Below are 12814 nucleotides of genomic sequence, written 5' to 3'. Positions count from 1 at the left end.
TTGTGTGGTGGCGCCACCTATTTAATGTTTTTTGATGGACACTTTTTGATTGGCTCCTTCTTATACACTCCATATCTTTGATCTTACGTATTTGTGATATTCTGAAATTCATAAATAGATACAGATTTAGGGACAGGACAAAAATTACTTTAGTAGTACCTACATTTTATTCTGTAAACCAATTTATAAAACATGTAATTTAGAAACTAGGAGTAGTGTTAACACATTGAATGCCGGGAACCCGCGGCGGTTTTCTGTTCGTAGACGCTTTCCTCTACAAAACGGGAAAACGCTGGGATCGGCTACGAGCGTAGCGCTACGAAAACGTTGAATATGTTAAGGAAGGAACTTTGGTTTGGGCATTTTCCTCCTCGCCAGCAGCAGTTGCTCGCCCTTCAAGCCCTCAATCTTCACGGGTTTGGGAACTAACCGCGAAGGCTTCGCAGGTCTCTTCTTCTTCTTTTCTACAGGAAAGAGGGGGGGATATTCTATCTTCTGCATCCAGATCAGCTGGAGCTCTGGGGGGATGTGCTTCTCTAGAATGAACTTTCTTGGGACCTGCAATTTGTGTTAGATCTTAACCAGTGTTTTTCACAATACTTAGAAAAAAAATGAATTCAGGTGAGACTAGGACTTGCGACTCTGGGATACCGGCCCGCCGCTCTACTCACTAAGCTACTGAGACTCGGGACGAGCTTCACACCTTTGACAGAGAATGGTAGGAGAATTCCGATGATAGGGATGCGTGGAAGAATAGGATACCTTTGCCCAGCAGTGGGACGTGGGATAACATAGGCTCATAGGCGGCATTAACAGACCGTTGTCGATCTTATTTTTTTAAAGGTTTGGATTGTTAAAAATTGTAATTTTGAATTACACCTATTCTGTACTTCAACTTTAATAAATTTGAAGTAGTGTAAATGAAAGTTAGACGAAATCAATTTTCCCCAGAAATTACTTCAAAACACATGACAATTTATCTGAAAATCGACTTAGTTTCAACGTAATTTGGATACTTAAACAATCGACAACATCTGCTGAAACTGTTCTTATACATTTTGTATAATTTACCACCATAATTTTTTGATGATTTTTTAAAAACTGTCTCTTCTCGTCACATATTACCGGGGACGCACGCTTGCGACCTCATTATTAAAAGGCAAGATGAGAAGACGTGCTAATAGAAACCAATACTTGTTATTTAGATATTACGTAACAAAAGGTGTACAATTTCAACGACTAAATCTATCAATTTTACATTTTTGCTCTAAATTCGTTACCGGGCTGGTAAGTTGACCAAGGCTCGGAACCGGTTTTTAAAATACCGACACGAACCGGTTTATTTCGATTTTCCTCCGAACTTTTATAAGAAAGCGAACGTTTTAAGAACTTTATTGTAACCTAGAAAACGGTTAATAGACTACCGACGCAACTGCCGGTCGGCCTAGTGGTGTGCCACATAAACATAGACACCGACATATGAAGAAACCGGTTTTAATTGTTCTAAACCGGTTAATTTGACAAGAACTGTTCTCATAAAAACCGTATTAAAAATAACGGTTTTTCGAGCGAAACCGAAATTAAAAAGTTTGCGCTAAATACTTGATAACGGTTTTGAAATGTAAGCCTTGACGTTGACGTTGCGCCACGAATATTATCTATTTCTTTCTTTGATCTATGGGTGACGGATGGAGATCGAGGGGGGAGTCCTTTGCCCAGCAGTGGGACACCATATAGGCTAGTAATACAATATATATATATAATATACTATGTGGGTGTTAATTCGTTGCTTCACTCACCAGAATTTCGTTCCAAACATCTTTTATCCCTGTGTAGTGTGGTAAACGATCCGCCTTGTCCCTTTTAGGGATCCTCGCAAACTTCACTTTGGGGAAATCTGGCTTTTGGTACCTGAAATAATGTAGACGTCATATGTATTTGGGTTAATCAACTTTTTCTTGTTGCCATTCCATGGTTACGATCCTGAGGCACTCTTTAAAAACTGATTTTTAGTCATTTAAATTCACTAAACACGCTTTTTTGGGTAGTCATATGCCCTTCCCATAAAGGAACATCTTCCAAACGTGTTAGTAAAACGGGACCGAATAATGACAAAAAATAGTTAACCCTTTTTACATGTTTTTATTTAACTTGCCCTGTTAGTATGTAAGTTTGTTTGTTAGTTAGCGAGTTAGTGTGGGTCAAAGCTTGGAAGCTAATTTCGACCCACTTCCCGATTTCCATTGAGCTAAATTTTATGGTACCATCGAGCTGATCTGCTGTTGGAGACAGGAGGTGGTCATAGGAACTCTGTGATGATTCATTTCGTTCATTCATCACTGATGAAACCAAGGCTCGCAAACCGGTTAAATTTCGAAACCGTTATCATGTACTTGGCGCACAACCTTTCAATTTCGGTTACGCTCGAAAAACCGCTACTTTTAAACCGTATTTTGTCACTGTCTATATTTACGTGGCACACCACCAGGCCGACCGACCGGTGCGTTAGTCATCGAATAAACCGGTTTTTTTAGGTTACAAAAAGGTTCCTAAAACGTTCGCGTTCTTATTAAAGTTCGAAGGACAACCGAAATAAACCGGTATTTTAAAAACCGGTTCAGAGCCTTGGATGAAACAACGCAACCTAATTATGTATGGGGTTTTTAGAATTGTCTCGATTAGTATTATAGTCTGTGTGTTACCTCGTCACTCTTAAACCGCTGAACCGATGCAAATGAAATGTTTTTAACAATCATCATCATTAACCCATGCAGTCAAAGCCGCGGGCAAAAGCTAGTATTAGCTTTATAAAACCTACCCCATACGACCCGATGGTAAGCAGTCTCCGTAGCCTATCGCCTGCAACTCCAGAGGAGCTACATGCGCGTTGCCGACCCAACACCCGCACCCTAGTTGAGCTCCGTTATTGGCTTTACTTACCAAACTAAGTCCCAGTGGTCCATATACACAGGTGCAGGCATTATAATCCCCATAGCTCGGAGCACAACACATCTGTAATTAATATAGAAACAGTATTGGGAGCTTGCACGACTGTCACGCAACCTAGTGTCCGCAAGTCTAGGGGAAAACGTCAATTCACTACATCTTATAAAACTACTCCAAACCTAAAAACTACTGAACGGATTTTCATACGACTTTCATCTATCAATAGAGTGATTCTTGAGGAAGGATTAATTATACAGCTTGTTAAGGTTTTGTGTAAATTGTTTAAAATATAACGATGTTGTCGGAAAAAAGCACGCTGGCTAGGAGCTTTAATCGAAAACGCTGCTTAATCCGTTTGAGCTATAACAACATTTAACAACCCAATGTATGGTGGGGTTGTTTCTCATTCATAGGTCTACAAAAAAGTCCGCGATGTTAAATGTCTATCTTTTAAGGATAACTTACTATACATATTCGTAACTTCTAGAAAAAGATCACGTAATACGTGGCATTTGCAAAACTATTTACATGGATACATTATTAACAATTATCAAAATAAATACGTTAGTTATATTAAGCATTTCATACAGCTTACAACGGTCCCTTACACCATACAATTTAAATGAATATTTCAGGAGTAATCGTAAATCAAAGTTTCATTTCGAGCCATATAATTGTACGAAATGTTAAAGACGCTATCCGCAGTTAGTTCAAATTTTTACCACCTTATGCGCTGGGATCGCTTTACTTACCCCCACCATGCACTTCCCAATAACATTTAGGTCGTATTTAGGACGCAGACTGGACGCGGCGCGCGGCGCTGTCGTTCAAAACAGGCTCATTCAAGTCCTTATACATTTTGTTTGTATAGTCGTTCAATTAACACGTGACGTAACGTGCGCAACAAAGGCGCGTTATCGGAGAGCGCACATACACTGGATTTCTGAGCGTTGGACGCTTCGAGCAACACAGGGAAGGGAGACGGCATTCATACTATTTGCCCTCTGCCAAAGCATAGGCACAACTGTGCCTATGGCGGTGCATGTTGTGACTCGTCCGTACACAAAAAAAGATCGAGATGTGCAAGATTTGTACAGATTGGATTTTGTATGTAGTGAGTGAGAAGTGCGACTGTGTGCACGTTTCCCCCCGCAAAAAATGGCAGAATGATTTGTTCGGTAAGATATCGCTTAGGCTCTTCCCTTCTGACGTGTCGGAAGCCGGTGTTGCTCGAAGGTTGGACGTCAATCCGTCAACTGCGCTCAGGTGTCAATTAGAATTATACGACCCTTTTTTTGCAGGTAGTTTCGAAAATCGATCTAGCTGATCTAGGTCTTTTCTCTGGAAAAACGAACATTATGAAATTTTATATGTTTTTTAGTTTTTATGGTCTCCCAAATACTTCTCAGTAAATCTGTGCGACTGTGCGTGTATGGTTAACTATTATGCTCATAACTTGCCTGGTCCAATTTTGTCGTATGCCCCAACTGGGCCCAGTCCGGGATTTGAACCAGGTACAATGGGTTAGCGGATACCGAGTGGGCAGGCCGATACTGCGACAGAATTTGATAAATTCTGTACTGAAGAGACTGCGGACCGCTGAAGTTATCCTCTGAAAGATTTAATATCATATATCATACGCATCTTACTTTCGAATATTCGTTTGTGCTAAATTGATAGAAAAACCTTGTTTTATACAGAAATCACGCACAAACTGTTATTTTGGTGTTACATTGATAAAAAATATAACGTTTTTTTTGCGTGATATCCGTATAAGACAAAGTTTTCCTATCAATTTAGCGCAAACGAATATTCGAAAATTATTTATGTAGCAGTAGTGTGACTTTTGTTTTTTGTATGGTAATTGAACCACCTTAAGGGCGGTAAACAAGAATTCACGAACGAGTGTGAATTGAAGCTCAATGGCAACGGCTTAATTAACACGGCACGTGGCACGGCACACACAATGTTTTTAATCTTCATTTCAAGTTAAAACTTCTGCCTAATTTCGCACGTACGTAACAGCTCTAGCTCGAAATTTATTATTTACGGATCGCATTGTCCAGCGAGTGCGATGAAAACAACATACATCACAGTCCTAAGTCGAAATTTAGGATTTACGGAGCGCATCGCTTACTTGTAATAACAACTTTTACGAGCAAGTGCGATGTAAATAAAAATACACTCACCTGGATATGCTCTAAGCTATGTACCCCGATCGGCGGCAGGTGGTACGCGTGTTCTAACATCAGCAGCCTCCGTCCGTTGATTTTGTTGTTCATAATACACTCCTACAAGAAATAAGTTTATGGCAAAAAAAAAGCGCTTATCGCTGGCTGTACTTTTTTTTTACACAGGCTACTAATACTCATCGAGCTAATTCTAAAAACCCCACACACAATTAGGCTGCGTTGTTTTATCACAGAGTTCCTTCCTATGGCCACCTCCTGCCTCCAAATAGGCACCTACATGAGACATCAAATATAGCTTCTATCCGACAAAGAGCCACCGGCCGCCCGTATTTCTATCGAGGAACTATTGACTCATACAAATGATACAAATTAAAAAAAATCACTCTGCTACTCTTGGGCATTACCGATAGATACACGTAAATTGTTTTCGAATACCTTATACTCCGGCAGTCCAACTTGCCCTTCCATCCACTGAGCTACATCTTCCGCTGACCAATGAAAGGCTTCTGGAAACTTCAGCTGATCTACCTCTGTCGCTGCTAGCTCGTATAATGTGGGTGGTGTTTGCAAACAGGCTCTCAATTTCCTGTCAACAAATGCCATATATTTATTACTATAGAAACTATAATCTAGACATTGGAAGGTTTGCCACCATGTGACCTAATTAACTTTCTAGCTGCCTTTAAAATGGTCTGCCATATCATTTTATTTTGAATTTTCAGACCTCCATTTTCTAGCGAGCCCTTCCACTGGTTCACCTTTCGCTCTAATACCTGTTTGTCCTCGTCTGTCAATGCGATGTCATCTGTATACATGAGCAAACACGGTGGTAGGTCTTTAATTTGGGCCGTGACGACGTCAAGCACCACACTAAACAGAAAGAGGCTTAGAGCGGAGCCTTGGTGAACACCCACTTTGATCGGGAAGGGCTTTGTGTCGCCAACGGAGGTCCTTACTAATGAAACCGAATCGCGGTACATGTCTCGGATAATGTCAATGTAGACTTGTGGCACGTTCTTCACCTTCAGTGCCTTCCAGATCATCTGACGTCGGATACAATCGAAAGCCTTTTGCAGATCGAGAAATGCCATATAAAGGGACTTTCTTTTATCCCTGTAAGTTTCGGTCAGAGTTCTGAGGGCAAATATCAGATCACTTCCAGGTCGAAATCTGTATTAACATTATTCTGTAATAGAAAAGAAGGAACTGAATTGAATGTCATATATAATGACCAAACTATACAGGAAACTGATGTAGTGACGTTTCTGGGTATAATTATGGATAAACATTGTTCATGGAAACCACAAATTGAAAAGAAATGCAAAAGTTTAAACAGTTTTGCTTATCCACTCCGAAGACTTTCAACTCGTGTCAACAAGGAAACTGCTCTACTTGAGTACCATGGCTATGTGGCGTCCTTGCTAAGATATGGAGTGGTACTCTGGGGAAACTGTTGCGAAATAAAACGACTTTTTATCAGTCAAAAAAATGCATTAAAGCCATTTGTAAGAAACCTACAAGAACATCTTGCAAGGATCTTTTCTATGAGCTGAAGTTACTTACATTACCATCTTTATACATTTTGGAAGTTACTAAATTTGTAAAGTCTAATCCATCATTGTTTATAAAATTAAAAGATATATGTAATTTTAATACAAGATATCCATTAAGACTCGTAAAACCTAAGACGACCACGAAACTGTGTGACAAGAACAGTTACTGCATGGCTATCAAAATTTACAATCATGTCCCAGAAGATATAAAATCCTTGCCATATAAAGCCTGTATATCAAAATTGCACAATTGGCTACTAGAAAAAAGATTTTACAGCATTAATGAGTTCCTATCACAAAAAAGGACAGAGTAAAATGTATTATTTACATTATTTACTAGGTAATTCGGTTGATTCAATGTTTAATGTTCTTTATATGACATTTTAATTAATTGTGGTTCCTGTTCGTTATTGTGTAGTATTTTTATTATAATGTCTGTGTCGTACTAATTTAATTTATCATGATGACTTATAACATAGTTAAGTTAATATTATGTAATAATTTGTGTAATTAAAATATTTGTTAATGAATGAATTAATGTACTATATGTATAATATTTAAATAGCTATTAATATTTGCACGCCTTCTTAAGGCAAAATAGTTGAACCAAATTGTACCTGCCTATTGACCATCTTACTGTACACTATTTTATGCAAATAAATTATTAAAAATGGAGTGCACTCATGCCGCAGCCTCGATTCGATAATGCGTTCGAAGAGTTTCATGGTATGACACATAACCTTAATACCTCGGTAGCTTCTGCAGTCTTATACCCTACCTTTGCCTTTGAAAACTGGACAGATGATGCTTGACCTGAAGCACGTCTGTCATCTTATGGCCTAAATCAAAAACTTAAATTCGAGCCAGAAGCGGCTCTTGCGCTGCCCCCTACAGTTCATGAACGCTCCTAATACCTAGATGTCTTCATCAAAACCAAGGACGTCGCCAAGAAGTGCAGGAGATAGAGATTTGTAAATACTCAAACGTATGCCCTTCCATCTATCCTAGGCCATCGGTGATATCAACTGACTTAAGTATTGTGTAAAACATATTGTCTGAAACTGATGTGTGACAAATACGTACGCGGGCTTTCTATACGGTGCATCTTTCGGGAAGCACGTGCAATCTGCACATGTAGTCTTGTCCGGGGTGGGATACACGATCTGCAAATTCGAATATTTTATATAAACTTACATGCCGTCTCTTTCACTCTTGGTTGATCTTAATATAGGTAAAGGAGATAGCATTATCACCTCAGTCGCCAGTTGGTATTGCAATTTAGTAACTATATTCGACAAATTCGAATATTCGAATTGCAAGCCCTAATTGCAATAAGGCGAAAACATGTATATATATATATATATATATATATATATATATATATATATATATATATATATATATATATGAACTCGATTGTACCTACGGACCAATCTTAAAGCCGTTACAGACGGGCGTACCGGATCGCGACCTTGGTGCGGTTGAATTATCTCTTTTTGCTCTCACTAGCTGCGTCTTTAACGGACGTACTTACAGCGGACCACACACACGATCGAACGTGCGCCGAAGATCGCACCAAGGTCACGGTCCGGTGCGGCCGTCTCTAAACACTATTATGAATACCTTCCGTCCAGGTATGACCTCTGAGGGTTTTCTTCGTGGTATCACTAATGGTTCACGTTTGGGTTTCTTCGGAGAGTCTGATTCCTGCAACATACGTTGTCGTTACAGAATAGGGAATGTTATTGCAATGTTCTGCCGCCAAAGAGCAGCACTATCACATTCTAAACCATAGAGGAGAACTTATTCATATACATACTTTTTTTTATACTACAAACAAGCATACGGCCCGCCTGATGGTAAGCAGTCTCCGTAGCCTATGTATGACCCTAAACCCCCCAACCCCCGGTGAGCTCTGGCAACCTTACTCACCGGCAAGAACACAACACTGAGTAGGGTCTAGTATTATTTGGCTGCGGTTTTCTGCAAGGTGGAGTGCTTTTTTTTTCTATTTTTGTGTGAAAATCTTAATGCGGTTTGAACAGTATAGTTCTTATAGTTTCGGAAAAAAGTGGCTGTGACATAAACGGACAGACAGACGGACATGACGGATCCATAAGGGTTCCGTTTTCCTAAAAACTGTTTAAGGCATAGTATGGACCCGGGTACGTCCTTAAACTACGTCCAAAAGAGAGGTATGGGCATTGTGAATGTCATCTCACTTTCTGTGGTAGAGCACAGCGCAGCGGATGTCATTCCAGATCTAGAGCAGAGCCCAACTGGGGAAGTACCTCCACCTTACAGAAAACCGCAGCCAAATAACACTAGACCCTACTCATAGTGTCGTGTTCCTGCCGGTGAGTAAGGTTGCCAGAGCTCAACGAGGGTGCGGAGTGTTAGGGTCGGCAACGCGCATGTCCTCTGGATTTGCAGGCGTACATAGGCTTCGGAGACTGCTTACCATCAGGCGGGCCGAATGCTTTTTTGCCACCGATGTAGTATAAAAAAACCAATAAATACCTATTTGGGGATTCTGTACAGACGAAAATAGTAAAGCAAGCAAATTCTTACCCCCTTATTCATAAACGTGTACTGAAGTTACGATGCCGCTAATCATCGTTTGTCCCTTTCCATCATACTAATACGTCGGTAAGGGACAAACGATGATTAGCGGCATCGTAACTTTAGTACACGTTTATGAATATGGGGGTTAGGAGTTAAAATCTGTGTGAAAATTTAGTAATAGTACATTACGATACAAGTGCGAAAAATAGGAAATTCGAAACGAGTGACGATAAATTAAAACACGACCGAAGGGAGTGTTTTAAATTGACACGAGTTGCGAATTACCTATTCGCACATGTATCGTACAATGTTTTACAGTACATATGGCCCTTTAAATGTTCGACACAGTAACGTAATATGCTAATTTTTGCACTAGTGCGGTAAAGTAGTACCATATGTACTGTAAATATTATTATGTACTTGATGCTTAAGATTAACCGCTATAACGTAGACTTTACGTTGAATATAATTACGAAAGGAAAGATATGAGTAAAGTCAAGACGGAAACAGTGGCTCAGTCGCCCAAATATCGCCTCTCCTGTTGAAATTAGGTTAAGTGAGCCACTGTACCCGGCTTTTTTCTACCGAGCCGCTGGTTCCTCCTCCTTGACCGTAAATATTAAAATACGAGTATTGTTTACCTCTGGCATGTTAAATTGTTATTATATAAAACTGTGTAAATATTTTGTACGAAAACTTTCAGCTGTCAATTTGACATGTGACACTGACAACAAACATTAAAAGTCATTGAATCAAAGAGTACAGTAAGTATATTAGTATGGAAGGTAGAGGCAAGGAACAAAATCTTCATATACCAAAAAGTGTCCGACAAAAAACCATAAATAGGTGGCGCTACAATACCTAGAATACTTGAGAAAAAAATCAAATCATAGACAGCGCACGTCACTCCGTCAATAACGCCTAGGTTCTTAGCTACTCTAGCGCTACTCTGGAGAAATTTGGAACTATTATTTATAGCTGACAGCTGGACACTTTTGCAACAGTTCTGCCTAAGGAGATTCTGTTCCTTGCCTCTACCTTCCATACAGGGAACGTTCAGGGTATGGAAGGTAGAGGCAAGGAACAGAAACTCCTTATTCAGAATAGGGTTGTTTCCATCTACAAATCTTAGCCTCTTAAGGCCCAGCCATAGAAATGAAAAATCCAAAATTTGCCACTGGAATTTGAACCTATAGTGCACGGAATACAGTAGATTTTATTTTGTTTGAAAATTGCACGAAACAGAACAAATGCAACTCTGTCCTAATTGAATATGATTTAAATTTCATCGAACTGAATAAGTCCTATAGGTAGGACCTTGGGCCTTACGAGGATAGGGCAGAATTGTATCCTAATATATTCTTTTGGATTATAAGAACATGTTAAACTACTTTTAGGGGACCTGTAGTGACCATATTTTTGTAAATATTGAATTTAAAATATCTTTTGGAACACGTCACGTGACCAAACTCGAAACGTCATTGAAGATTCTGATGACGTCACAACTCTCGGATTGACACTGTTGACAGTTAGGCGATAAACGACAAATGACAAATGTCAGTTGACAGTTCGTTTCTTCTACGTGTGTATGTAGTTATGTGTCAAACCGTAAACTGTGACATCACACAATTTTCAAAGAGCGTTTTGGGCGCGAAAGCATCTGTCAAAATATATTTTGTTAATTTAACATATTTAAAGCCGTTTTTAGTATGAAAGTTGAATTTTAGGGCAACTTTTAGTTACTATAGAACGTAATACAAGCGTTTCAAAATATTGGAAACAACCCTATTGTTACAAAAGTGTCCAGCTGTCAGCTATAAATAATAGTTCCAAATCTATTATTATTTATTTATTTATTAGCGGAAAATCTAGATGTATGTAGACTACGAAAATAATAGTATTTTTGGTAACAAGACCGTTGTATGGAGTGAGCACTCTTATTAGTCTTCTTCATTCTCTTTGATAATATCGATGAAAACTGTTCTTATCAGAACAATTCTAATCTTCATTAGGTTTCATCGACGACACACGAATCATTCGTTGTGTATGTGTTATGGTACAAGACTAACAATTAATGTCCTCGTTCGTCCCCAGGTCCACACGCGTCTGACATATCTACGACACCTCATCGTGTCTCTCGCGCAGGCACGTGACATCGAGCGCACACTGCTCGTATTCTCGCACGATTATTATGATGAGGAGATCAATAATCTGGTGCGGACCATCGACTTTACTAAAGTAAGTTACATCATCATTGTACACCATCTGTTGTAGATTGTTGCGGCGCTTGTGGGTTTATGGGGCTGGGCATCGCCGTTGGTGGCTATAAAGTCCTATAGCAGCGCGACATTTCTTTCCACATCGATCGCACACAAATCGCGAGTCCGCAGGAGGTGGTAGAGACTTTTCTGCTTAAGGTTCTCCAGTCAGTCATCGTCGTGCTTTGATATTCCGACTTTAATGTCGTGACGCCATTCCGGTCTCATCTCAGCGCGTTTCGGCGCCAAAGGTAAAGTAAATTACACGTTACAAGATTATCATACTGATTCGATACTGTGTGTGTAAGCGAGACAGTGGCGTGCGAATCTGCATCCAACGTGAAGACCGTCTTAGAAAAATGTTCACAGGGCAATGTTTCTAATGTTTATCTAGTTCAAAAAGAAAGTCCTCAATAGGGAATATTACGCGAAACTCTGCGTAGGGGGCGCCACTACCACAATCCATCACTATCTGAGGGTCTACCGCGAAACAAGAAAATCGAAATTTCGTTATCTAACCACTCTATCACTCTTGCTTATTCGAGCGACAAAGATGCAGAGAACTAAATTTCTATTTTCGCGTTTCCCGGTAGGCACTTAGTAAACAAACCGCCTTGATGCATCAGTGTCATATTTTATTAACTAAAACTTGTCAAAATACAGTTTAAGGCCCAATATGTATAGGGAGCGTGCATGAACTGTAGGAGGCAGCACAGGAGCCGTCACATTTTTGGCGCGAGGCGTAAATGTGATGTTTATTGTTCCGATGTAGCCCACGAGATGGCAGAACCTACTATGCACATGAAAACACGTGACGTGTAAATATACATGTTTATGGTTCCGATTCAGGCCACAAGATGGCAGACCCTTCAACGCGCACGGTCCCTATAAGTTACTCTATGGTTCAAGATACGTGCTAGTGCTGCGCTCTGGCGGCAGAACATTGCAGTAATACTCCCTATTTGTCGTGTTTTCGGACTTTCGAAGGAGGTTCGAATTACCTACTCAAAGACTGCTGAAACGATTTGGGAAATGTTTGATTTGAATGGGCTCAATGCAAAGTCACAGTTGGTCTCATAGTCATCAACTCATCAGAGCAGGATCTGTCCTAAATCGAAGGGATCTCTTCAAGTATTATAGACGCATCTTTGTTAATTCCGATATTTTTAGAGTACCTCGAATATTCGGTCTTCCAAGAATTTGTTTGAGTGGTACTGCTGATGAAGACCAGAAAATTATGGCATGCCTGTTTGTGAAGTGTGGACTGATGGGTTTGTTATTTTTATAAATGTTTCTTTAC

At 39.8% G+C, this 12814-nt stretch overlaps 2 protein-coding genes across 5 annotated transcripts in view; one reads left to right on the top strand and one right to left on the bottom strand.

Moving 5' to 3' along the window:
- LOC133532743 (alpha-1,6-mannosyl-glycoprotein 2-beta-N-acetylglucosaminyltransferase-like) overlaps window positions 1-12814 on the top strand; it is a 63882-nt gene that overhangs the window by 36240 nt on the left and 14828 nt on the right. For all 4 annotated transcript variants that reach the window (XM_061871532.1, XM_061871530.1, XM_061871531.1 and 1 more), the window contains one exon: window positions 11351-11494. In XM_061871532.1, coding sequence (XP_061727516.1) covers window positions 11351-11494 — 144 coding nt within the window. The remainder of the gene's footprint in view (window positions 1-11350; window positions 11495-12814) is intronic.
- LOC133532750 (uncharacterized) lies at window positions 145-10318 on the bottom strand. Its single transcript, XM_061871540.1, has 9 exons — window positions 9898-10318; window positions 8315-8398; window positions 7775-7854; window positions 5574-5724; window positions 5136-5237; window positions 4407-4558; window positions 2941-3012; window positions 1800-1911; window positions 145-558 (listed from the first exon to the last, which is right to left on the bottom strand). The coding sequence occupies exons 1-9, from the start codon at window positions 9904-9906 to the stop codon at window positions 337-339; spliced, it is 984 nt and encodes a 327-aa protein (XP_061727524.1). The 5' UTR covers window positions 9907-10318; the 3' UTR covers window positions 145-336.

This window comes from Cydia pomonella, chromosome 27 (genome assembly GCF_033807575.1).
Source record: "Cydia pomonella isolate Wapato2018A chromosome 27, ilCydPomo1, whole genome shotgun sequence".
Taxonomy (NCBI): domain Eukaryota; kingdom Metazoa; phylum Arthropoda; class Insecta; order Lepidoptera; family Tortricidae; genus Cydia; species Cydia pomonella.
The sequence above is the reverse complement of the archived record's forward strand: the minus strand, read 5'-3'. Positions and strand labels throughout refer to the sequence as shown.

Excerpts from the sequence above, each read along its gene's own strand:
- LOC133532750 (XM_061871540.1), bottom strand. Across the intron at positions 5,725-7,774 it reads GCACCGTATAGAAAGCCCGC|GAAATTGAGAGCCTGTTTGC; the intron begins GTACGTATTTGT and ends ATTTGTTGACAG. Across the intron at positions 3,013-4,406 it reads ATACGACAAAATTGGACCAG|ATGTGTTGTGCTCCGAGCTA; the intron begins GCAAGTTATGAG and ends TATTAATTACAG.